This window comes from Phodopus roborovskii, unplaced genomic scaffold (genome assembly GCF_943737965.1).
Source record: "Phodopus roborovskii unplaced genomic scaffold, PHOROB, whole genome shotgun sequence".
Classification (NCBI taxonomy): domain Eukaryota; kingdom Metazoa; phylum Chordata; class Mammalia; order Rodentia; family Cricetidae; genus Phodopus; species Phodopus roborovskii.
The window spans coordinates 11750294-11777515 of NW_026125052.1; the positions used below are offsets into that span (position 1 = coordinate 11750294).

The 27222-nt window shown below is 43.4% G+C and overlaps 1 protein-coding gene across 1 annotated transcript; it reads right to left on the bottom strand.

Moving 5' to 3' along the window:
- On the bottom strand, positions 1–26297 carry Calcoco2 (calcium binding and coiled-coil domain 2). Its single transcript, XM_051207498.1, has 13 exons — positions 26250–26297; positions 19846–20034; positions 15136–15238; positions 14470–14603; positions 13893–14018; positions 10643–10731; positions 10309–10378; positions 8997–9119; positions 8566–8652; positions 6131–6226; positions 3768–3906; positions 1568–1599; positions 1–1136 (listed from the first exon to the last, which is right to left on the bottom strand). Exons 2-13 carry the CDS (start codon positions 20023–20025, stop codon positions 984–986), a joined length of 1332 nt encoding a protein of 443 aa, XP_051063455.1. The 5' UTR covers positions 20026–20034; positions 26250–26297; the 3' UTR covers positions 1–983.
- Positions 26298–27222: the final 925 nt, after the last annotated feature.

Here is a 27222-nt window from a genome sequence, read left to right on the forward strand (position 1 = left end):
TCCTTAAAAAGAGTAATTTATTTTGAATATTAAGAGATTAACAAGTCATTATTCTTACATTGACACCAACAATTAACTATTGAGAAAGTTGCAAGACAATATACCTCCTAATTATTCTTAATTGTCAGTAAAAAACTAACTGAGCAGTGGCTCAATTTAGCCAGAGTAAGAAAAAAAAAAAAAACTCTATACATACGACATAATACATGTTGTGTATATGGAAAGGATCAGAAAATTCCAATCAGAAGTATTTAGATAGAAAGAAGAAGCCTTTCCCTGCCCCTTCCCATTTTTCCTGAAAGCTTTTGTCATCCAAGTGGCTTTGAACTCATAATCCTCCTGCCTCAACCTCTTAATTGCTGGAATACAGATCCACATCATCACATCCTGCTAGAGATGAGGCTTTTTGTAAGTGAAGCACAGGATACTTCTCAGCAGGCGTGCACGCATTAGATGCCAACGCTCTGGTACCATGGGCAGGCAGGATCTCTTCTACAGAGTTCCATGACAGCCAGGGCTATAGTCAGGCCTTGTTTTCAAAAATAAAAATCATTTGCTTTTGGAAGCTGATAAATCTGATTTGGAATCTGAGCTCTCTGCTGTGTCATTTTGAGATAATTTGAGGCAACTGGTTGAAGAAAGGACTAAGGAAAATGAAGATCTTCTCCACTTCCAGTCCTGTTCCTACCCTCTGGGTTAGGACTAGGACTGGCACAAATGCATGAAAGCCCAATGACAACTGGGAAGACAATGACTTAATCAGCTGCTGTGAGTCAGCAGGATGAATGGGCATTGCAGGAGAAAGGCTGACGCTGCAGTTATGACGTGAACAGGGTAGACACAGCCGCTGTCAACACCATCCTACAGACAACGGGCCCATCCCACCTTTGCAGGCATGACTTCTGCTTACACAGGCTTCTCTGCTCAGATAGCTCATAGCAGAAACTGTGATCTATGCAGCAAAGACCCATGGGCTGGGACACTCAGAAAGAGTGGCAGAACACATGGTCTTTAAAGATCTGCTTCTCTTTCTCTGGAAAGGTTTTGCCACAAACTGGACAATTGAAACAACTGGTCAGCATTTGCTTATTCTGTAAGGTCTGCTTAGAGATATTATCAGCAAGGACGGCTGCAAGCTGGAAAAACAGAGGACAGGAGCAACTTGAGTTTTGCATCACAAACATGTCCCTTACTTTTCTTTCCACCGTACTCAGTGTCTAGGCATAATTAGCACAGAAAGGGCTTAATACTGCCAAATTGGTCAACACAGCTCTGGGCTGGAAGGAGCACTGGGCAGGCCTTGCTTGGTTAGCTGCCCAGGCCACATGTCTTCCCTAGTCACTGCCAACTTAACTTGCTTGCAGGAGGAGACTCTGAGCAATGCTGATAGAAACCAAACCCAATTTCTTCTCCTCACCTCAACAGGCTAACCCAGCCCTGGGACCTGGATACGTTGTGCCAGCTGACCCGTTCCAGTCTCTCTCTGGTTCTCCCAGGGTTTAGAATAGAAATGGAGATTTCTCAGGATTTTATATATAAAAATCAATCTCATGAACCAAATACTTACCAGGGTAGGAGGAGGAGAACTTTCTTGGATACCTGCGGGGAATAAAAAGATTTAATTCAATGGAAAAAAAAAAAAAAAAAACAAAACAAAAAAAACAAAACAAAACAAAAAAAAAAAAACAGCTGTGTTCTATAACCTTCACTATGCACTGTCTGACTCCCAAGTGCTGGGTTAAAGGTGCACTCCACTATGCCTGTCTGCTGTTATCTTTGGAGGGCACTCACCACCAAAAATGTCTGCAGCAGGATGTGCCTGGGCTTTCGGGCCTCTATTTTTATTAGAATACGGTTATGTGGTTTTTTTTTTTTTTTTTTTCTCTCTCCAAGACAGGGTTTCTCTGTGGCTTTGGAGCCCGTCCTGGAGCTCTTATAGACCAGTGGTCTTGAACTCATAGAGATCTACCTGCCTCCCCAAGTGCTGGGATCAAAGGCGTATGCCACCACCGCCAGGCTAAAATCCACTGACATTTAGAGTGTGTATGTGTAGGTATAGATCCTAGCTTTGTCTGAGGCAGGGTCCTAATTGTTTGCCCAGGCTAGCTGGGCCACGGTCCTATGGATTTCCATGTCCTGCCTCCCATCTCACTGAGGAGCACTGGGATTACAAAGGTATGCTACAGCATCTTATGTGTGTTCTGAGGATCAACATTCACAAGAGCACTTTATTCACTCAGCCCTCACCCCAGCCCCCAACCTTTGGGGGATTGCTAGGCAGGCCCTCTAAAAGAGTGGGAGGATGGGTCAGTGGTCACTGTGGTCCTATGAAGCTCAGGGAAGTGGAAATCACCTGGAAATGTCTTATTATATCGTCATTATTACTGTTATAACACATGGAAGGATCTCCCTCTATATCATTTGTCTCATCAGCCCAGCTGATTCCATGGGACCCCCACTGCTCAGCTAGAAAGTCAGGGAAAATCTTCCTATCTTTTTTTTTTTTTTTTTTTTTTTTTTTTTTTTTTTGGAGATAGGATCTCATTCTGTGGCTCAGGCTGGCATCAAACTCCCACTAACCCTCCAACCGCAGTTTACAAAGTGTTGGGATTACAGGCATGAGCAAACAAATTCAGCTCAATGTTGTTAGTATTTTGAAATGGAGTCTCCCAAAGCCCAGGCTGGCCTTGATCTCACTATGTAACCTGGGATGACCCTGAATATCTAATCTTTCTACCTCCACTTTACAAAACCTAGGATTATTGGCCCATGGAACTATGCCAGGTTTCCAAGGTGCTAGAGATCTAAGTCTTGGAGGCAAGTGCTGTGGGCTACAACCTCAGCTGTTCTATCTCATTCTTTGAGACAAAGTTTCTCATTGAACCTGGGCTCACTGACTAGCTAGAGGCCAGCAACCTCTAGGGTGCTTTGGTCTATTATTTTTCACCAGAGCTTGAGTTAGAGGCATATGCCATTGTGGCACTTTTTTATGTGGGTGTTGGGGACCTGAACTCCAGGTCCTCAAACTTATGCAACAAGCACCTTACCCACTAAGCCAACTCCTTAGCCTTAGCTTTCCACTTGTTCCTTTCTGATAAGGGTTCCATGCCAGAAGAGAGACAAAGAACATAAAAGTGTTAAAGTATTTTAAAACAAAATTTAAACTTGTTCTTGCCTCTTGCAAAGGACTGGTTGTGACTTTCAAGAAAATGTTACTGTTTTAAACCATACAAAAAAAAAAACAAATGAGGACTTGCATTAGGTTTGCAGTTAACAGGGGCAGCCTTCTATTTGCCATTTGAAAGGGACAGGATACTTCACATCCCTGAGAAAGAAAACAATTGGCTCCTGTTACCCTCAACTGGGCCATCAGGGGGCTGCTGGAACTATGGGTTTCTGGGAGGCATAACATGCCTCTAGCATTTCCATTTCCAAAACTTAATTAGCTTTCTCTCCTTTGTATGTGTGTATTTTCTACAAAAAGACATTTCTCTGATTTATATTTGGAAGGTAGCCATGAGACCCAATTTGTGTCTGCTGCCTCTAGGCAAATGATCTGATTTGTGTCTTCTGGATTCAGATTTATTTCTCAATTAACATTTCTTTCCTGCAATCTTTCTTTCTAGTGGGTCCTCAGCTTCTGCCCAGCAAATCTTAACAATGCTAGCCTTAATTAGCAACACACACACACACACACACACACACTCACACACACAGGGGTGGGATGGGGGGAAGGCTTTCCAGACAGAATGGGTAAATTGTCTTACCAGAATATGGGTTTCCATACACAAGACCTGGGCTTTGCCTACCAGCTCCTTGATCTGAAGATTGCATTTCATGTGGCACAGAGTCATCATTTTGGAGGCCCATGTAGTCCATCAGTCTGTTGTTCTCTTTCTTCAGGATCTGAGCACAGAAGATTTACAGACATGTTGAATGAAAGACACACAAGTGCCATACATAGTGTAGTCATGAGCGTGGAGGTCAGAGGGCAACTCCATGGAGTTGTTAACATGCCTATTACTGTTTTGTTGTTGTTTGATATGTAGCTCAGGCTGGCCCTTGTATGTATGGAGCTGAAACTACCTTTAGCCCCTAGTTCTTGGTTTTTGCATTTTTCTTTTTTAAGATTTGTTTATTATGTGTACAGTGTTCTGTCCGCAGGCCAGAAGGACCAGGTCTCATTACGAATGTTTGTGAGCTATCATATGGTTGCTGGGAATTTTAACCAATGAGTCATCAATCCAGCCCCTATTTTTGCATTTCTTATTTTCCTATTATTGGTTTTGTTGTTTTTTAAGACTTTTTCTACATAACTATGGCTGTCCTGGAACTCACTCAATATATGAGGCTGGCCCTGAACTCAGGGGATCTACCTGCCTCGTGAGTACTAGAATTAAAGGTGTGTGCTGCCATGCCTGGCTTAGTTCCTGGTTCTTATGGCTGTAGAGCTGGCTTAATTGTTAACAGCTTGTACTGCCCTTTGATTCTCAGCAACCACATTGTAACTCCAGCTCTAGGAGGATCTGATGGCTCTTGCCCCTGAGGGTGCCTACTCTCATGAGCGCGTGCGCACACGCACACAGGACACATAATTCAAAGCAAAACCCTGCTTCTCCTGCTTCCATTATGCCTCACTGTTTACTATAGTTCTGAATGAACAAAACCTCCAAACAGCACTTTCTTGGTGCTGTGTATTGCTACCTCTATCTAATACCTCTATCTAATACAAGAGCATGGGACTAGAGGACCAGAAACAGACCAAGGCTTTCTGCAATCTCCATACACAATCTCCAAGCAAATAATAAAACTTAGATCAGAAATTCTCAAGGGGTTTATTGCTTGGTGTGTGTAGTTTCAGTGTGCTAGATGGAACGCTTATGGAGATGGGATTCTAAAGTGTGCATGGCCAGCACTTCTAAGCTATGCACGTTAAGACCTTGTCTCAAAAAAACTTAAGGCAGTGTATTTTGTTACGTCATTGTTGTTACACCTGTTGTCATTGTTATACCTTTACCATGATTTAAATAGAAACAAAAACTTTTGACATAGCCCAGAAGGTTTCCAGAAAGGGCAGAGATGGAGCAGGGAAGTAAGTGTCAATCTAGGAGTAGCAAGAACAGTAGCTTGGACCATTGTTCTTGGATGCTGGGCAGGAGATACTGTTGTCATCTTCTTTACTGTGGCCACACCTACTACAGCTGCTTCTTGCAAGATAACTCTTGTCAAGCCAAGTGAATTTAATTAAGTAGGACAGAGAGAGGGTTATGTACTGGACTTGGTGTTATATGCTAGTAATCCCAGTACTTGTGAGGCAGAGGCAGGAGGATTGCTTCCAGTTCAAGGTCAGGCTGGATTGCATATGGAAGCCCTCTTTCACAACACCAATAAAGACTTTAAAAAGCAGGGTTTCTGCTAAATTAAGCTGGGAGAGTGCCTGCTTCAAAGCTCCCTGGGTATGATCCCAGCACCACATAAACTAGGCATAGTAGTGGATGACAGTAATCTCAGCACCAAGGCAGATGGAAGCCATGGGTGCAGGAAGTGCAGATCATTCTTAGCTAATGACAATTTTGAGGCCAAATTTTGAGACAGATCCTGTCTCAAAAACAAGCAAATAACAAGCAACAAACAAATTACAGGATTTTGAGGTAAATTAGAAAACAAGATTAAATTACTCTTTGCTTATGAGTAACTGCTTCACTGGGAAGGTCATTCTATTCACCTTCTACTTCACTATTAAAACATCTTAGCTAATCTCTCTTGTGTGTGCTCTCTCTCTCTCATTTTTGGTTGTTTGTTTTTATGAGTGTTTCTCTATGCAATAGCTCTGGCTGTCCTGGAACATGATTTGTAGATCAGGCTGGCCTCAAACTCAGAGATTGGCCTGCCTCTCCAAGTGTTGGGATTAAGTGTGTGCGCCACCACCACAAGGTTTGTTTGAATATTTTGAGACAGAGTCTCACAATATAACCTTGGCTGGCCTAGAACTCACACTGTAGCCCAGGATGGCTTCATACTTGAGCTAACAGTGCCTTACCCTCCCAGCAGCTGGGACCACAAATACAAGCTACTACCCTCAGCCCTTTGCTCTGAAATCTGGGGGTTTTCTTCCTTCTTTCCCACTCACACTGTTTTCTCTTTCCAGTTTCTCTTTCTCTTTCTTCAGAACTTCAGTTAAAATCTTGTTGTCACTTAGGGTTCTTGACAGGCCAAAGTTCTCGTCCTGTCAACAACAAAGACATTAGAATTAGGATCTTGTACTGAAATGTTGCCCCAGAGCAGATTTCAGAGGAGCTGGCTTCCAAAGGGAAGAAGGGAACTCTGGGAGGTTGGAGAGTGCTGGGGACTTAGCTAAATACTGGAAAGCTTGTGCAGGGATGGTGATCAAGGTGTTTTCAGTATATCAGACAGGGTAAGAGACTACACAGAAAGGAAAGGGTAGACCTTAAGACTGACCTATTCTAATAGTAAAGATAACTAGAACCCTATAATCAAATCTTGTCAGTTTTGAATGGACACCTTACTCCATGGGGCCTGAGGCACTTGGGTCTGGGTTGAGAGGACTTTCTCCCAGGCCCCACAAGGCACACAGCCTGGGCTCCTAACTCCCCAGAATGACGGTTGACTCAGCTACTCTCATGCTTCAGTATTTCCCATTTTTTGCTTACACACATACACATGCATACATCTCACAAACATACTTCAGCTAATCCTACTAGTTGTGGTTTTTGTTGCATGATTTTATTTGAATGCTGGTGCCCAAACTGCTGTGCGCTTCTAGCCGACCCTGAGGTAATGGAGAGGGGACTACCCGATGACAGTGCTGATGTCAGGCTTCTTGCTCCCCATCCCCACTGGCTCCTGTTGGCTCTTCTGCTCCTGCTTCACTTCCTCAAAAGGCAGAAATAAGAAAGGGCTCTCTGAGTCTGCACCGGACCTCCTGAATTATTACTGAAACTTTCCCTGAGATACATGAATGGGCCTGAATTCCCCGGAACTTTCCCCATGCCCAGGTTGTCTTCTGGCCTCATAACTCCACCCCTCTCTTTTGGGGAAGACAAAGTTCTTCTTAGTAATGGTATAAATCTTCTGCACTTGATCTAAAAATCCTAAACTGTCATGTCCCTTACTCTCCTGGGCCCCTTCACCTACCATTGCAGAAGCCCTGAGTTGCCTGATCTGTTTGTGGAGTCGCTGGCACTCTTTGTACTTCTCTAAGTAACAGGCTCTCCCGGCCTCTACCTTTGCCTTTAAGCGTTCCACCTCTCGCACTAACAACTCCTCCTCCGTTGTTTCCTTGTTCTTAGGCTCCTGAAGTACAAGATACACAGTCTTGACGATTAGAGGGCTTTTGCATTAAGAAATAAAGATTTGTTATAGGCAAAGAGATGTAGTTCAGAGGTAGAGGCTTGCATAGCATGTGTGGGGTCCTGAATCTGATGCCCAGTGCCCATGCCTTTAATCCCAGCACTTAGGTGGAGTTCAAGGGCTAGGGAAGAAGTGGATGAAAGTGAATGCGACTTCACTGGAGTGAAGCTGGAGTGGTGGCTCTGTGGGAGATTGAGCACATGCTTAGCATATGCAAGCCCTGGCTTAGTCCCCATCCCACACGAGTAACCAGTGAACTGACCTGTCATCAGAGAACATGTGTGACCCGGAGGAGCCCCTCAGCCACCCTGATTGTAACACTACAGTAATGTGGGCTCAGAGTGGTACCACTGCCATTTTCCAGAAGGGAGAAATGTGTATTTGTAGCAAACAGTCTCAACTGTAAAGGTTGGTGAGGAATTCAATTTCTCCAAGCCCCATCTATGGGCTGGACTTAACCTGTGAGCTGTCAGTTTGCAAACCTTGTCCTACTCTTCGCCTTCCATATCTGTGGTTTTGGAGACTGATTCTCATGTACTATAGACTGGCTTCAAACTTATTAGGTAGAGAGGACCATGAATTCCCAGTCCTCTTACCTCTATCTCCACTTGGCTGAGACTGTGTGAGAGAGCTGACAAATATACAATACACATCTAGTCAGTGCTTAAAAGCTGACCACATATGGCAGCTACGAGACAATCTATAGTCACTTTCAGACATCAGGATCCACCCTCTGCCTCCTGAGTGCTGCCGCCTGGCTGATGCTCACTATATTCCAAAACACATTTCGAGTACCTGTCAGCATCATTAGGCCTCTTCCTTTCCAACAAAGTTACTTCAGGAAATTACTAGTTAGACTTTCATTGCTGTATAACTAACTACCCAGAATGATTTACTATTAATAATTGCTACATTAATAATAACAAAATTGGCCGTGAAGTGTTATAATTTCCTCTTGTATGGCTCTTTATAGTTATTAACTCGTTTGTCATACATAACAACTCTGGAGTTCCTAATCCTAAGTGTTGTGATGTTTACCTCACCCCTCTGAAACATCTTTTAAATGGCAGATTCTCTGTCCTTTTGGGTAAAGCACCTTAGGTGAATGCTACCCTGTTCTGTCCATCCCCTGAAAATGGCCCCATGTTGTTCTCAGGCACAGCCCACACAGCCATGCAAAAAGAGTTAACATGCCTTTAGCTCTTGTTGCTTCTTCCTTGCCACAGTTTCTTTCTCCTTCATCTTTTCCACTGTCTGCTCAAGCTTCATCTGTTGCTCCCTCTGCAAAGAAACAGACTTTAGTACTAAGGTGGGGAACAGGTGCACACACACACCTGAACTCATGAGCAAGCAGGACGTGGAGGAAGAGGCAAGTCTTTTAGTTGTTGAATAAGACCATGATATACTCTCATTCATATAAGATGGCTTCTTTGAGCTGGGTGTAGTGCACACCTTTAATCCAGAACCAAAGAGGGAGAGGCAGAGAAACTGAGTCCCAGGCCAGCCAGGGTACAAGTGAGATAGCATCTCAGAGAGTAGTAGGTGTCTTTTGAGACCTTCCCAGAGCCATTAGTAAAGACAGCACAAAGTGTATTTTCTTGGGAGTGTCCCCTGCAGGAGTCTACCTGCTCAGTTAAACTGAGGATGAGCTGGCTATTTTCATCTTTGAGACGTTGCAGCTGCTCTGTCTTGTCTTGGTCTCTTAGAACAAGCTCCTCCATCTCTTTCTCTTGAGTTGACAGCTGGGCCTGAAGCAAAAATAGTGAATTTCACAGTGAGACATAGGAAAACTGTCCAGGAACAACATTACATTCTAATATACAGGGAGGAAGAGAGGAAGACGTTTCCTAGCAACTCCCACTGCAAGAAAGCCTCAGAGCTAGTCTACGGTCTGGCTCTGCCCTACAGCCTAAGAATCTGACTCAAAGGAGCAAACATCAACCAATAGTCTTTTTTTTTTAAACGAAAGTTTGTGTTTCTTCCTAAATATAGAGCACATTTTGCTTGTGTAATTTTTGTTTTTTGAGACAGGGTTTCTCTGTGGCTTTGGAGCCTGTCCTGGAACTCGCTCTGTAGACCAGGCTGGCTTCCAACTCAGAGAAATCCACCTGCCTCTGCCTCCTGAGTGCTGGGACTAAAGTTATGTGCCACCACAGTCCAGGTGCTTAGATAAATTTTATAACGAATGAAAAAAATTGTTACAAATTATTATAATCCTTAAGATTAGCACCCAAAATTATTAATTTCTTTGTATACCACTACTATATCTAATAAATATGCATATATGGGCCCACATGATCTAAGACTGAAAAATACATAACGGGTAACTTTAAGTCTGATGTTTTGCAAATTGTAATATTTAGTCTTGATGGTCAATTTGATTGAGAAGTGCCTAGGACATGAGCACAGCACACTTTGCATCTGTGGCACCCTCCCCCACCCCCAAGACAAGAGTTTCTCTGTGTAGCCCTGGCTGTCGTGGAACTTGCTATGTAGACCAGACTAGACTCGGACCCACAGAGATCTATCCACCTGCCTGTCTTCCCAGTGCTGGGATTATAGTTGAATACCATACTTGGCTTCTATGCAACTTCTAAGAAGGATAATAAAGGGGAAAGGCCTGCCCTGAGGGGCTTGGGCAGAATACAGGGGGAACAAGAAAGCTAGCCCAAGCATTCTCTGCTTCCTGGATACTGTGGTATGGGCTGCTTGCTGTCATACCCTCCCCACCATGGTGGACAGGAACCTTTTACACTGAGCTAGATATATCCTTCCTTTGTCAAGTTTTTTCCATTGATATTCTTCCATAGCATTAAACATCACAGCTGTGCTTTGTTCCAGGCACTCACTATGAACCACATCTTTCTGAACTACCAGATCACCAACAGTGGTAAAAGTCGACAAAATGCCCTTCAGCAAAAGCACAGTGTCATTTACCTGAAGCTGGTCTACTCTGATCCCCATCTTCTCGTTTTCAGAGGATATCTTCTGGTTGTATTCTTTCAGCCTATGGGAAATAGAAATGACTGTTTACCCCAGCACATAATAAGTGACTTAAGACTGGCTTGACCTAAAACATCATCTACCCATATACACACCCATAACAGGAAGTTGTTTTTCTTTTTGAGGTACAGTATCATGTGGCCTGGGCTAACCTCAAACTCACTGTGTAGCTAAGGATGGCCTTAACTTTCTGATCCAATGGCTGGGATTGTAGGGTCACACCCTACTTCAATAGGCAGTGTTAACTAACAAGGGCAGGCATACTCACTGGAGCTGCTCAGTCTCCCAACAGGCCTTCTGCTCTTCCATTTCCTGTTTTAACTTCTTATTGATGTTCTGCAGCTCCTCTAGTGCCTCCTGTAGAGTGAAACATAATTAAGAAAGCACATCATTTTTAAGACAAGTTTTAGACGTAAGCACTGTGGTGGTTTCACAATCAATGTCCGTCTCAGGCATTTGAACACTTGGCCCCTAGCTGGAGGCACTGTTTGGAAAAGTTATGAGAAGGTGCAGCCTTGCAGGAGGAAGTACATCACTGAGGGCAAGAGCTTCTAGCCCTCCCCACTTCCAGTTCTCACTGAGATACATGCTTGTTGTAAAAGATGTGCGCCCTCTTAGCTTCCTGCTTCTGCCACCATCCCTGCAGTTTGCTGCCACGCCTCCCCAGCATGGTGGCCAAAACAACCCCTCTCCCTTATGCTGCCCTTAGTCACGGTACTCTATCACAGCAACAGGAGAGTAATACTCTATCCATTAGCACTTTTAACTAACTACTTTAAAATACTGTATTAGTTAGGCAGAGCACTATAGAGCAGAGAATGTCATATCTAAGGGGATTTCAGACTAAATTTATTATTTTACATTCCCAATCATAGTTTCCCTTCCCTCCTCTCATTTCCTCCTTCTACCTCCCCACCCCAATCCACTCCATCTGTTTCTGTTCAGAAAGGGTTAGGCCTTCCATAGATAAAACAAAACATGGCATATCAAGTTGTGGTAGGACTAAATACCTCCCCTTGTATTACTGAGCAAGGCAACCCAGTATGAGGAATAGGTTCCCAAAAGCCAGAAAGCATTAGGGACAGCCCGTTCCCACTGTTAGGAGGCCTGCAAGTAAGACCAGCTACACAACTGTCACATAAAGGACCTAGGTCGGTGCCATGTAAGATCCCTGGAAAGATCTCCCATGCTCATGGATCAGTAGAATTAACATAGTAAAAAATGTCCATCTTACCAAAAGCAACCTACAGATTTAATGAAATCCTCATTAAAATCTGAACATGAGTCTTTACAGACCTTAAAAGAACAATACTCAACTTCATATGGAAAAACAAACCAACAAAAATTCCCAAAACAGGATAGCTTAAACGATCCTGTACAATAAAAGAATTTCCAGAGAGAGGTACCACTATCCCTGATTTCAAGCTCTACTACAAAGCTATAGTGTGGTAGTTTGAATGTAATTGGCCTCCATAAAATCATAGGGAGTGGCATTTTGAAGATGTGGCATTGTTGGAGGAATTGTCATAGGGGTGGGCTTTGAGTCTATGTTCAAGTGAGGTCTAGTTCAGTTCACTTCTTGCTGCTTGTGGATCAAGGATATAGGACTCTCAAATACTTCTCTAGCATGTCTGCCTGTACACCACCATGTCACACCATGATAATAATGAACAAAATCTCTGGATATGTAAGCCAAACCAATTTTCCTTTGTAAGAGTTGCTGTGGTCATGGTGTCTCTTCACAGCAACAGAAACCCTAAGACATAGTAATTAAAAAACAGCATGGTATTTGCATAAAAAGAGATAGATGAATCAATGGAATTGAATCAAAGACCCAGACATAACCATACTTACGGACACCTGCTTTTTGACAAATTGAAGAAAACATCTTCAACAAATGATGCTGGCATGACTAGGTATTAGAATGTAGAATGCAAATAGATGCATGTTAAGAGTAAGCTTTTGTTAAGTTTTAAGTAGAAGTTCTTATTGGCTACGTTGAAGGCGCCATTTTGTTACAAGCAGGTTTTCTGCCAGCCTGGTCCCAGAGGCACGCCAACCCCAAATAACACAGAGATGCTGTATTAGATATACTGCTGTTAGTCTGTTACTAGCATTTCTTATTGGCTATCTCTGTCTTAAATATTAACCCATTTCTATTAATCTAAGTATTTCCATGTGATCTTATCGGAGAGAGGGGCAGGTGTTCTGCTCTCTATACTCCACGTTGAATCTCCTCCCTACTTCTTCCTCTCTTCTCCTAGTCCCACCTATCTTGCTTTCCTATTGGCCAACAATGCTTTATTCATTAACCAATACGAGAAACATATTTACAGAATAACATCTGCCATCAGATGCTATCACCGCACAAAACTCAAGTCCGAGTGGATAAAGATCTCATTTTAATTTCAGTTACAGTGTCCCTGATAGGAAAGTGGAGAACAGCCTTGAATGCACTGGCACAGAAGACAACTTCCTGAATAGACCAGTAGCACAGATGCTAAAATCAATAAGTCTCCGTGTCATTTTTTTGTGAGCTGGAGGCCCAAAGGAAAGTTTGACTCCATGACGCCCAATGTGGGGTGCCTTAGAGAGTCTTTCTTTGTCCTGCCTGTCAGTTCCCAAATAATGACAAACTTATTAATTATGAAAGCACAGTCTATAGCTTAAGCTTGTTTCTAACTAGCTCTTATAACATAAATTAACCCATTTCTATTCACCTCCATGTTGCCATGTGACCCATAGCTTTGATCTCACCTATAGCATGTCTTGCTGCCTTCTGTCTGCCTGGTGACTCCACTCTTCTTCCCAGAACTCACTGTTCTGCCTGCCTATGCCTCTTACCTAGCTATTGACCATTTAGTATTTATCAAACCAATCACAGTGGACACATCTTCACACAGTGTAATCCAGTATCTCTCAACAGGACAACCAAACAAACCATAACTTTCGACCTAAAAATCTGTCCTGTCTATGGGATGTGCTGGGGTAAAGGTAGCAGAGATTGTGGGAATGACCAACCAATGACCCATGTCATAAGACTGAGCCTAACCCTGTTACTGTCTAAAGTGCCAGGACCCAGAGGTTGGATGGCCCAGAGACCTAGTGTCTCAAAAGACATTTTGAGTTATTCTTTTCATATATACATTTGTTGTTATTGCATGGCTAAATAATCAAACCCAGGGCTCACACATGCCAGGCAACCACTCTACTACTAAGCTATAGTACCAGCCTGTTCTTTCCTAATCAAAACAATGTCCGAAGACTAGAGAAAATAGCACCTGCTGCTCACAGAGAATCTGATTTCAGTTCCTAGCATCCACAATGGAGGCTCACAAAAGACTGTAACTCTAGTTCTAGGTGGTCAGATTCCCTCTAGCCTCTTCACAAACACACAAGCAGGCAAAAATGCATACATATTTGATTTGAGACAGATTTCACTATATAGACCAGGCTGGCCTATAATTCACTGATTCTCATCTACGTGTTCCAAGTTCACCTTTGGCCAGCATCTGTACCTGTTTCCTCTGGAGCTCGGCTTGTACATCTGAGTTCTGCTTCTGGAGGCTGGCACAACTGTCTTTCAGTTCCTGGTTTTCTAGGAGAAGCTCCTCATTGTGTTGCTCGATCTCTTCCACCTTTCCCTGCAAGAGAACACCACAGCAGCTGTGTTCAAGTCCTTCCAGCAGGAACTTCCCACAAGCTGGGGTGGGGCAGCTGAGCGAATCCCACTCACTGGAGCGACACTGGCATATGCCTGCTCATCACAGAATTAAGTTTGCCTTTGCCAGAGAGAAACAGAAGCAAATTTAAGGCCATAAGAAGTTATGAGGGACACTGGGCACAGTAGCACATTCCTGTAATCTTAGAATTCCAAATGCTGAGGCAGGAGGACTGCCTTGGATTCTGTGCCAGCCTGGCCACAGTTTTTTAAGTATTCCCAAGTCATCCCTGAGTGGGTCAGAGTGGTATTATTGGTATCATGATTTTCCCCAATAGTATCTATAGCCATTCCATAAAGCTTATTGACTCAAACTCCACCCTAACCTGGAACTCCTATGCTACAGAAAGGTTTGAGGGGAGATGATTACAGACCTTAGTGGTAACAACCACTATGTCCTCCTCAGTTTCTGGACGGAACTGGAAAGGGATACTTGCTCCCCGGATAATACCATCTTGATCCACATAGCAGAACTGGTAATGCTCATCATCTTTGGGCAGGTAGTATGCTGAAAATGGAATGTGGTCTTTAATACAAAGAGCTACCCATGTAAAACAAAAACAAAACCTGTCCCAGAAAACAAGGGAATTTGCCAGGGCCCATAAAGATGGCTCTGTTCTGTTTCATCTTGGCTCAAGGTCAGAAAGTTCAAAACTAAAGGTCTAAGGCTTGGCTACAGGCCTTTGGGACAACAGACTTGGTGTGAGGTGTGGTTACTCAAGACCAGATAACGAGAAATTAAGTCTAAGGTGTGGTTACCAAATGCTTGGAGAATTAAGGAAGAAAGTCTGTTTGTTCCATATACATGATACCATGTTCCCCTTTTTTTATGTAAGAATGGTGAAGAATAAACTTGGCACATTCAGAATTCACTGGATTTGCCCTCCGGACTCAACTCTATTCTGTGTCTCTGTCTTTCTCTTAACATCTTTACCTAGCTTTTCTATATCTACACTCCCCCTCAGGTATAAATAGGATGGGGGTGGAGAGTTAATTAGCCTTGGCCAGTTCTCAGCACCTTTGACTTAGTATTTTCCTACCTTTGAATTTGACTTCCTGCTGCTTGATTGATTCCTTTTTTAGGTCACTGGGCAAGGTAACCCACATGAAAGTGTAATACTCCCGGGTTGTCTTCCAACCCACCTGCAAGGACAAGAGTTATTCAGCATTGATGGAACTTAAAAGAAGTCTTATTTGGGCTACTATTTCTTAAAATGCAATTTTATTTATATATAATGAAGATAGAATGAATTCATTATGACAAGAACCATGTTTTTTGACTTGTGGGTATTATATGGGAAAATATCTAATACAGTGGTTTTCAACTGGAGAGTCGATGCTTTTGGCAAACGTCTCTCTAGAATATTTACATTATGACTCATAACAGTAGCAAAATTACAGTTATGAATTAGCAACAAAAATAGAGGTATACAAACACAGCTCAAAACACCCATTACATGAGCTCCAAATTTTATCACCAAGTCACCAGCCAGGTAAGGTAGCTCATGCCTATAGTCCTGATATTTGAGAACCTAAAGCAAGAGGCCTGCTGTGAGTTTGAGGCCAGCCTGGACTACATAGTGAGCTCTAGGCCAAAAATAAATCAAACAACAAAACAAACTGTACTATCCAAAATGACACAGAGCATAGTATGGGTAAAAATGTTTTGAGGAGCAAGCCATAATGATGTCTGCCCATAATTATAGCTACATTGGGAACCTGAAGGACTATGAGTGTGAAGCCAGCCAAAGCTATATAGCAAAACCTTGTGTATGTATGTGTACTTAAGCATACATGTATGTACACATGTGTATGCTTGCATAGGGAATCCAGAGGTCCACATCAGCTGTCTTCCCAATCATTCTCTTCATCTTGTTTGTTTTGTTTGATACAGGGTCTCACTATTTATTTATTCATTTGTCCATTTGTTTATTTATGAATGATACGGTCTAAGTAGCTCAAGCTGGCCTTGAACTTACTATGCAGCCAATGATGACCCTGAACTCTCAGTCCTCTCTTGCCTCTCTTCCCAACTGCTGAAATTCCAGACATGCTCTACCATGCCGGGCTTATTAAGTCCTTTTTCAGATAGAGGCTCACTATATAGCTTAGGCTGACCTCTAACTTGCTGTCTTCCTGCCTCCTGTGTCTTCAGGAGGGGAAATCCAACAATGTGAAGCCAAATTACACCTTATTGCTATATTTTGACCCTGCCTAAGTCCAGTAGGAAGAGAAAGACCTCCCACTTTTATATACAAGAAATCAGAGCACGATGGCGGGGGGGGGGGGGGAGGGCTCATCCATATCCTGGAGTTTTTCAATATCCTGTGGCAAACATTGCTGCAGACACCTAGGAATTATAGCTGCCTTGCAGTGTCTACTCCACTCACCCACTCAGTCTGCTTGTGAATGCTAGCTAATTCCTCTCTGAAAGTTTGGAAACACTTAAAATTCCTGGTCAAGGAGAACACAAAGCATAGGGTAGATGATACAGGGAAGGAAGGAGGCAGGCCTTTGGTTCTGTTCTTGAGGATAGCTGTCACTACATCTACAACAGGAAATGTAGCACTACTATACACTTGAAGCTTAGCCCAGGAGCGCGTTCTTCTAACCTCAGCACTTACAAGGCTAAAGCAGGAAGATCAGAGGTTCCAGAACATCCTCAGTTACACAGTGAGTCTGAAGTGAGCTAGTCTAAACCACACAGACCTTGACTCAAAAAATATTTTTCCCCCTGCATACATACTTAGTACCTAAGACTACTAGGGCTGTGCTGAAGGAAAGCTTTAGAAGTGAGGTATCAGGAATAATATTTAACAGTCAATGACTGGATCTTTTAATTAACCATCAAAGGAATCCAAACAAACTTGCTCCAACACTTTGAGACCTTAGGAGAGTCACTATCATATAGTATCCATTCTGCTTATCCAAGTGTCCGCAGGGGGCAGCTGTGCAGTAAGGTCTGAATTAGAGCACCTTCCTGAAGCAGACTTCTAGCCCATAGCACATCTTCAGAGTGGCTGCTGAAGTCAGTGGTCTTGTGGAGACATCAGAGCCCTCCTTTAGATTAACCAGTTTCTTTATGGAAATATAGAAATACCTTTAGAATAAGTGGAGCAACCCAAATAAATATAGCCAGGCTGGTTTTGACCTTTCTATATAGCTCAGACTGGCCTCAAAATTTTCTCATTTTATTTTGTTTTTTCAAAACAGGGTTTCTCTGTACTGCTTTGGAGCCTGACCTGGAACTAGCTCTGTAGACCAAGCTAGACTCAAGAGATCCACCTGCCTCTGCCTCCCATGTGCTCGGATTATGGGTATGTGTCACCACAACTTGAGTTTATAAAGCTTAAGATTTTTATTTGTTTATAACATCCTCATTGACAGTTGCTAATTGCTTAGGAAATAAACTGAAAAAAATCATGTTGCAACAAAAAACACATATTGCAGGTGCACACTTTCACTCCCAGCACTTGGGAGGTACAGGCAGGCAGATCTCTGTGAGCTCAGGCCAGCCTGGTCTACAGACCAGGACAGGCTCCAAAGCTACACGAACAAAACCTGTCTTGAAAAACAACAACAAAAAAAACTCAAATGATTTTAAATCTGATTAAGTTTAGACTTAAGGGCTCCAACACCCTCTTCTATACCCAACAGATACCTGTCCTCAGACATGCACATACCCCCTCACACACATGTACTTAATTAAAATAACCAACCTAATTTTGTTTTTATTTGTGTGTGTGTAGAGTATTTTGCCTATATGATGTATGTACACTGTGTGCATGCCCAGCACCCAGAGGCTAGAAAAGGGCATCAGATCCCCTGGAACTGGAGTTATAGATAGCTGTTAGCCATTATATGGGTTCTGGTAACCAAACTTGGATCCTCTGAAAAAGCAGCAAATGCTTCTATAACCACTGAGCCATTTCTCAAATTAAGTTTTTGTTTGAAGTTAAACTTGAATTGGGGAGATGGCTCAGCAATAAAAACCAAGCTGGGAAAGCTAGATGACCTGAGTTTCATTCTTGGAACCCATATAAAGGTAGAAGGCAGCGTTGTCCTCTGACCTACATACACGCTCATCATATACACACACCACCAACACAGTAGTAGTAAAATAAAAATAAGCTAAACTTAGTACTGATCTATGACTTTGCTACACATAAGGAAGCTATGGCCTCCTCTCCAAGATGAAAGCACTTGGGTACCAGCTCTGATTCAATATCCCAGGGGTTGCCAGTGCCCCGAAGGCCATCCATCTACTGCCCATACTTCTGGACACCAAAGCCTCAACAATAAGCTGGGTCTTCCAAATAACTAAGAGGATGTGAGCAATTAAAGGATGGTGTCTAGTTTCAGGATGAACAGCACTGGTAAGTATGCACATGGCATACTTAAGTGTCAAATAAAAGAGCCAGCAATGGAAATTAAATCTGACCATTATCTCTTGTCTCTGTAAATAGGAAGCTTGGATATTATGATGGAGAGTACATGCTGGGAGGAAGGGAAGGGAGAAAGAAGGGGAACATGAGGAAGGGAAGGGAAAGGACAGAGGGAAGGAAGGGGGAAGAGAGGTGCAAGGCAGAGATGAGAAGGAGAACAAGAATGAGATAGAGAAGAAGTTGAATAGAGTTTCAAAACAGTTTCTGTGCCGGCATTGGTGGCACACTCCTTTAATCCCAGCACTTGGGAGACAGCGGCAGGTAGGTCTCTATGAGTTCAAGGCCAGCCTGATCTACAGAGTGAGTTCTAGCACAGCCTCCTAAACAGAGCAACCCTATCTCAAAACAGTTTCTATACTTGAACAGGGTGATTAGATGCTACAAGATGGCACAGAGGGAGTGTCCACACTTAATCAGGAAAAGACTTTTGAAATGCAGGATGTCAAACCAGGCCACTTCTCAACATCCTTTCTAGAATTTGTGACATTCATATCAAAACAAATTAACCAGGTACGACTTAAGCCCACCTATAACCAACACTGTGAGACAGAAGCAGGAAGATCAAGTGTTCAAGGCCATAGTTGGCTACTCAAAAGAGTTTGAGGCTAGCCTGGAACATGAGAACCTGTCTCAACCACTCCAAACTAACAAAGCCACAAAAATTATCCAACTTAATCAAATCACACGTGCATATTTCAAAATAGGATAATGTATTTATATTTTTAATTTGTTTATTAATTTGTTATTTTTATGTTTGTATTTTGCATGCACATATATGTCCATGTATGACATGTGTACCTGATGTTTGAGGTCAGAAAAGGGCATCAGATTTTTCTGGAACTGGATTTACAGATAGTTGTGGACTGCTATGTGGATACTGGGAAAACCCAGTCCTTTGGAAGAGCATTGACTAAACTTAACTGTTAAGCCATCTCTGTAGTCCTCAGAATAATTTTTAAAGCATTTAGGTTTGTTCTCTGGACACATAAAACTTGGGGATTGTAGGATTTTTATCTTTTACTTTGGAACTGAAAATAAACTTGTTTTTTGTTTGAGATGGGCTTTTACTATGTATCCCTGGCTGGCCTGAACTCTATGTAGACCAGGCTGGCCTCAAATGAAATGATCTTCCTGCCTCTGCTTCCAGAGTACTAGGATTAAAGGTGTGCATAAGGCTGACATTTAAAACTGAGGATCATACATACTGGTGTGTGATGAGGGAACATCAGAAATTATAGTTTAGAATTTTTGACTGGGTAACTAAGACTCACCGCTAGTTCCTAACCCCTTGATGTTAGCACTCACTTTAAAGATGCCAATCCAGTCCTTGCGACGAGGGACAAACTGTTGGGTGAAGGTGTAATAGCATGTGACATCTCCTCCAGGAACATAGAACTTCTCCACACTGTTAAACACCACCTGAGAGAAGCTGCAATGTTCCAGCAAGACAGCTGATATGGGGGGCTCATCTATTGTCTTTTCCATGGTGGAGTCCTGTAAGGAGATAAGGAAAGGTACGTGAGAACCCACCTCAATAAAAAAGAAATGTAGCTTTGTAGGCCAGGTTGGCCTCGAACTTACATAGATCTGCCTGCCTCTGCTTCTGAGAGCTGGGGTCATTCCAGCAAACCCCATGACTTTAGGAAAGTTAAATTTTTTGGATTTCCATTCCATTTACCCCACAATAAGTAGGCCCCTCCATATATAAGACACTATGCTAGAAGCTGATTAAGAACAAAGAAATTCTGTGATATGCAGTGGTGACAAATGTCTTCTGATATCGACATGATGTCCTTCAAATTCTAGTGTTCTCCTTTCTTTCCCTGGATCCACCTACCCCACCTTCACTGCCCTCCCCTGCACACTGGGCAAACCTTCTACAGCTGTGCTGGCTAGTTTTTATGTCAACTTAATACAAGCTAGATTCATTCTAGAAGAGGGAACCTAGTTGAGAAAACGCCCCACCAGACTGGCCTGTGGGCAAGCATTTGGTGCATTTTCTTGATTGATGGCTGATTGGGGGAAGCTGAGCTCATTGTGGGTAGTGCAAACCTGGGCTGACGGTCTTGGGTGTGATAAAAAGGTTTAACAAACAAGCCATGAGAAGCAAGTCATTAAGCAGCACCCTTCCATGGCCTCTACATTAGCTCCTGCACTGTTTGAGTTGCTGTCCCTGACTTCTCATAGTGATAGTGAACTGAGAGTTGTAAATTGGAATAAACTCCTTTCAAGTTTCTTTTTTTTTTTTTAAAGATTTATTTATTGTGTTTACAATGCTCTGTTTACATGTCTGCTTCAACACCAGAAGAGGGCACCAGACCCAATTACAGATGGCTGTGAGCCACCATGTGGTTGCTGGGAATTGAACTCAGGACCTTTGGAAGAGTAACCAGTGCTCTTAACCTCTGAGCCATCTCTCCAGCCCCCCTTTCAAGTTTCTTTTGCTCATATTTCAACACAGCAATAGAAACCCTAACTAAGCCAACTGTTGAGCTATACCCCTGGTCCCACATTCTAAGGGATGCAATTGAACTATTTAATCAGCTGGGCTTTTGCTTACCTACCTTTATGTAGCCCTGGTTGACCTAGAACTCACTATGTAGATTTTATCTGCTTCTGCCTGAGAGCTAGGATTAAAGGCATGAATCACAAATGCTGGTCTCAAACTTCCCAGAAGTCGATGCCCCTCTCTCCCGCCTCCACATTCCTCCCCCACCCCAGAAGGCAAGTGGACTCTGGAGCACTAAATTGGGAAATTTAGCTAGAGCCAAGAACTCACTGATTTTCCTGGTTTGGGACCATCTAGCCACATCCTGAAACTCATGCCTCAGGATAGTTTTTCCAAGTGAAGTGGAAAGGGTCATATTCCAGTCCATGATTTCCTTCAATTAACTTAAGTACCCTCATCTTTAGTTCTCCTTGTGACACACCATGCTCACTTCATACACAATACAATGTTAAAGTAACTGCCAATTAGGTATTCTTTCAATAAATGAATGAGCAATATATACATGCCATTCATCAAAAAGTAAAAGGGGAAGGGACTTTACAGCTAAATAATGGCAAGGATAGGTTGCAGATGTAACTCAACAGGTAGCGTGTTTGCCTAGTTAGCATAAGAACCTGGGCTAGATCTCTACCACCCAAAAAATATTAATGATGAGGATGGAGATGGCAGGATTAGAGTTCTTTTCTAGTTGGTTTAATGTTATCTCACATATATACATACATACATGTGTGCATATAATATTATATGTATATTGCAAGGCCCACTGGGCCATATGAGATTCTACCTTTTAAAAAAAACTGAGTAGATAAAAACATCCAAAAATAATGCCAATTCTTGGTATGACCAGTTCAACTGGATAACAACATGGTAACAACAACAACAACAACAAAAAAAAGAATTTGATTTATTGACATCCCAGTGGATGGTGGTACACATCTTTAATCCCACACTATGGAGGTAGAGGTGGACCTGAGTTCAAGGCCAGCCTGGCCTACAGAGCTCCAGAACAGCCAAGCCTACACAGGGAAACCCTGCCTTGAAAAATTAAAAAAGAACCCATCACCCATTTTTTCACACACACACAAATTCTGGCAAGCTGATTTACAAATGACAATACTCTATGACATTAGAGAGCCATGCTGAGGCCTGTACACACAAAAGAAATCCCATCTCCTTCCTCACGTGAAAAGGTTATGTCTAGAAAAAGGAACGGCTTGGCCTCTTGTTTGATAAACAAGAAGCTTCTGGATTCACTCAGCTTGTCTGTGGACTACAAAATTCAATCCTTCTTAGAATACAGTTAAAATATCTGGGGAAGGGATTAAAAAGGAGGTAGGCTGGAGAGCAGCAGGGGTTCCCTTTCTTCCTCTTCACCAATCAAGAGTAGTGGGAAACCTAAGGCATGCATACCAACCCTAAGCAGCTCGGAAGCACCACCACACTCACCTTTTTCTGAAGGGGAATGACTGATTTTTAAGATCAGTGATTCTAACCTGAGCATGAAGACCTGCACAGGAGTCAGGAGCTCTGAAGCAGGAAGATCATGAGTTTCAGGAAAACCTGGGCTACACAGTGAGACCCTGTCTGAACCAAACCAAACCATTAATGATCCTTAAAGCCTTTCCTTCTGGGCTGCCAAGATGGCTGAGTGGATGGAGGTACTTGCCACCAAACCTGACAAACCTGAGCTCAATCCCTGGAGTCCATACCCTGGAATATAACTGACTCCTGTATAACAGCACTTGTACCCAGACACAGACACACACTCACAAGTAAATAAACTTTAGGGTTTTTGTTTTGTTTTTCAAGACAGGGCAGCCCCAAATGTCCTTGTCTCTCCGTCCTCAGTGCTGGGATAAAAGGTGTGTGCTGCCACCACCAGGCATAAACAGACATCTTAAAAGCTTTTCCTTCCTCTGAGGGGTAAATTTCCCTGGGAGATAGGCTTCAGAAATTACCTTTCTAACAATGCCATCTGGAAATGGAGGGGAGAGGCTACAAAAGGAAAACTAGAATGAGTTAGCACCAGTTTCCCTTAGCCATTCCACTTAGAACTAATCTATCCCCCACACTAATGCTGGCATTAATTCAGAGGTGAGAGAAGGGAAGAATAAATAAGAGCAAAGCTAAATCAGAAGCCCAGAGAGCTGCGAAATTATGAAAAAGCAAGGGGATATATTAGGTTCACACTCTAATTTTTTATTCGTTTCCCAAAGCCTAAGGTTGGCAGGGAAAAAATTATCTTTATTTTATGTGTGGGCGTTTTTGCTTGCATGTATGTGCACACGTGTGCACTTTGGCCTGGGGCCAGAGTTCAATTCCTAGTATCCAAATCAAATGGTTCAGTTGTCTCTAACTCCAGTTCCAGGGGATCTTATGGCCTCCAAGGACACCTATGCACACACACAAAAACGCGCGTGCACACACATACACTTAACAATATAAATAAACCTTTGGGACTATAAAAATGGCTTTCTCAGCACTGGCTACTCTTCCAGAGGACTGGGGTTGGGTTCCCAATAACCATCTGGCAGCTAGTTATATTAGCTGTAAGCTGCCATGTGGGTGCTGGGAATTGAACTTGGGTCCTTTGGAAGAGCAGCCAGTGCTCTTAACCTCTGAGCCATCTTTCCAGCCCTGCAAATAATGAGAATAGTAAAATCAAAAGATGAGTAAAAATCAAACGTACAAACAAAACTTAAAGAAGTCAAACCCCCATTTAATCCTTTCATCCTACTTCTTTTACTTGCACGTGAAGCTAGCAATCAGCCAAATGGATGGGCGTATGTGAACGGCAGCCCTCCTGACCCTGGCTCAGTGAACTAAACTCTAGCAATAGACAGCACGAGTGCACAGGTAGCCTGGGGAAAGGGAGCACAGCCAAGAACACAATCACTCCTCCTCAGGTTATTTAGCCACTTACTCCTGTTCAAGCTTCATTCTCATGCCATGACTAAAATGTTTTCGGGTACATAAGACAAAACTATACCACTGGAGGCCTTTCAGACAGACCGTTAAAAATGGCTGTCACGTCATGTTTGATCTAAGCAAACTCTCATGCTACATATCACACCACAACAGTGCCAGGAGAAGCAAAGGAAAATAATTCCTAGATGTGAGGCACACACAACTGTTAGAAATTACAAAAGTTCTGTCTACCCACTTTTTGTTTCAAAATACCTGTTGCTCTTGCAAAAGATCTAGGTTCAACTCCTAGCACTGACATGGCAGCTCACAAGCACCTGTAACTGTAGGGGACCTAAAGCCTCTTCTGACAACCGCAGGCAATGCACAGACATGATATACAGCAAAATACCCATACATACACAATTTTAAAAAAATCTTTAAAATATTTTATTTAGCCCGGCAGTGGTGGCCCATGCCTTTAATCCCAGCACTAGGGAGGCAGAGGCAGGCTGATCTTTGTGAGAGACCAGCCTGGTCTATAGAGCTAGTTCCAGGACAGGATCCAAAGCAATACAGAGAAACCCTGTCTCGAAAAAAGCAGACCAGACCAAACCAAACCAAAAATAAAACCATTTTATGTACTTATGTATGTGTGGCTGAATTTGTGCGCCACATGAGTGCAGAACTAAAGTCCCAGGCTGTTGTGAGCAGCCCGAGAAGGACGGTAGGAACTGAACCCAGATTCTCTGCAAAAACAGCAAGTGCTTTTAACTGCTGGGCCACCTCAAAAATCCCTTTTTTGAAAGGCAGGCTCTGTTGTGCCGGATCACAGTGGCAGTGTTTGAAGCCAAGTAGCAGAGGAGCTTGGCCAGGGGCCACAAGATCTGGGATCTCATCTTAGTTCTACTATCTTGAGGTCAGGTTAAGCCATATAAACCCTTTTTAGGCTTCTGAACAACAACATATGAATCTATCCTGATGATCCTGTGCACAAAATCTTAAGAGTTCATCTTCTATGTCTTTCTTTGAGAAAATTAAGTAAGCATGACATCCCAGTCAGTAAGTGCAGCCAGTTTTGTTTTGCTTTGTTTCATTTTTGGTTTCCTTCTTGTTTGAGGCAAGTCTCTCTCCATAGCCCAGACTGGCCACAAATTTTCAATACTTTTGCACTGTATGTTGTATTATGTTTGTACAAGAATGTGTAACTTGGCAGGGCGGTGGTGGTGATGGCACTGACCTTTAATCCCAGCACTCAGGAAGCAGAGACAGGTGGATTTCTTTAGTTCGAAGTCAGCCTGGTCTACAGAGCTCCAAAGCTACACAGGGAAGCCGGTCTCAAAAAAAATCAAGAAAAAAAAAAAAAAAAGCGTAACTTGCTAGTGTAGGGTAGGGATCCCCGGTAGAGTTTCAGAACTCCTGACAATACTTGAGAAGAATAAGCGATCTAGGCGCTAATTGTGTGTGGCCCATAAGCCACAAAGACCTAGTGAATTAAGTCCTTTGCAAAATAATAATTTTCATAGGCAAGTTATGATGCAACATTCAAATTATCCTAAATTCCATCCATGGCCACTTGTTGATTTGCATCTAGGGCAAAGAATTCAAGTGACAGAAAAATGTTTAACACATCGATTGGTGTTGAAATGTGAATGGAAACATCAGGTTCTCTCTCTCTCTCTCTCTCTCACACACACACACACACACACACACACACTCCCAATGGGGGGAAAAAAAGCAATGGGAGGTCAACCGTAATGAAGCAGGACACTGACATCTTTTTCATCTGGGCTGTCTACAACAACCTACAGTTACGGATACAAAGGGAAAGAAAGAGGCTGCAGGGATTCCACTTGCTGGTACAGAGGGAAACAAGGACCTAAAGAGAAAGTAACTTGGTCCCGTGACTCAACGGGACGCTGAAAGCCCATAGCGGTGACAGAGCAGAAGCTTGGTGTTCAGAACCCCGGCGAGCAGGGGCGGCGGGACCGGGTGCCACCGCGAGCCTAACTCTTGTCAGGGACGAAGAGGACTGTCCGTCCCGCGGGTCACCAGCCCCGTAACCGCGCAGCCCTTCCCTTCCCGGGGAGACTCGGCCCGGGCCTCCCAGGCCGCGCGCGGTAGGCGCTCCAGGCCCTCCCGGAGCCACCCTCGCCGACCCACGCCCCCCAAGACTGACTGAGGTGACGCTGAAGCCTGTCACACCGTGGCTTGTCCGAGACCATGTCTCAAGGCGCCCAAGTCCGAATTTGGGGGAGCCAAGGCCCAATGGCCCGCTTTCACTTCAGGGACTCACCTGGGACAGCAGCCAGCAGCAGCAGCGGCGCAACAGCAACAGGGAACCCAAAGGGCCGCGGGCGGGGCTAAAAGCAGAAGGGACGGCCAGGCCCCGCCCACGGCGTCACAACACTCACAAGCCCCGCCCCCGTAGTTCCTGGGGTGACCCTCTGGGTTTGCTCTTTTACCTACCCTACAGCAAACATGTTTTTTCCCTCAAAGCTCGTGTCTTTGAAAGGACATTGGAGAGTTTATCTGACTTTTCCTACCTCTACATAAAAACTTCATTCAAAAATATATATTCCTATAGAGACAGATTAGACTCTGACATTTCATCCTGCTTCACACACACAAAAATCAGGCTTGGTAGTAGATTCCTGTAATCTCGGCATTTAGGAAGTCAGCTGTTAAAGGCCAAATCTGTCGCAAAGCAAGTTTGAGGTCAGCCTGGACTATCTGAGACTTTCTCTCAAAAAAAAAAAAAAAAAATCATATCTCACACCTGACCTTAGAGGAAACCTATAAACTTTTCTGAGTCTCCTGGGACTTGACTCAAAAAGTAAGTTTTTGTTTGTTGGTCTTTATCTATTTTGTGTGTATGGGTGCTTTGCCTGCATATTTGTGTCCATCACTTGTGTGCCTGTTGCCCAGAGGGGTAAGAAAAGGATATTGGATCCTCTGGAACTGGAGTTATGGATGGTTGTGAGTCACCGTGTGGGTGCTGGGAATACAACCCAAGGCCTCTTCCTTAGCAACAAGTGCTTGAATGAGGCTGGGGGGGGGGTGGCTGGTGGGGGGTTGGCTGGGGGTGTGGGGGGGTGGGTGGCTGGGGGTGTGGGGGGGTGTCCAGTGGTTCAGGTCCCAAGGAGGATGTGTGCAGATGGCGATGGCAAGAAGAAAGGCAGAGGCTGGCACGGATCTGAGGGTGAATCAGGATGGCTGCCCCAGAGTTTATAGAAAAAAAGGAATGCACCTTTTATAATCTATAGCTA

Coding starts and splice junctions, on each gene's coding strand:
- Calcoco2 (XM_051207498.1), bottom strand. CDS start 20,025: ATGGAAAAGACAATAGATGAGCCCCCCATATCAGCTGTCTTGCTGGAA. Junction 3,907..6,130: donor AACTGGAAAGAGAAAACAGT/GTGAGTGGGAAA, acceptor TTCTGTGCTCAG/ATCCTGAAGAAAGAGAACAA. Junction 1,137..1,567: donor GTTCTCCTCCTCCTACCCTG/GTAAGTATTTGG, acceptor CTGTTTTTCCAG/CTTGCAGCCGTCCTTGCTGA.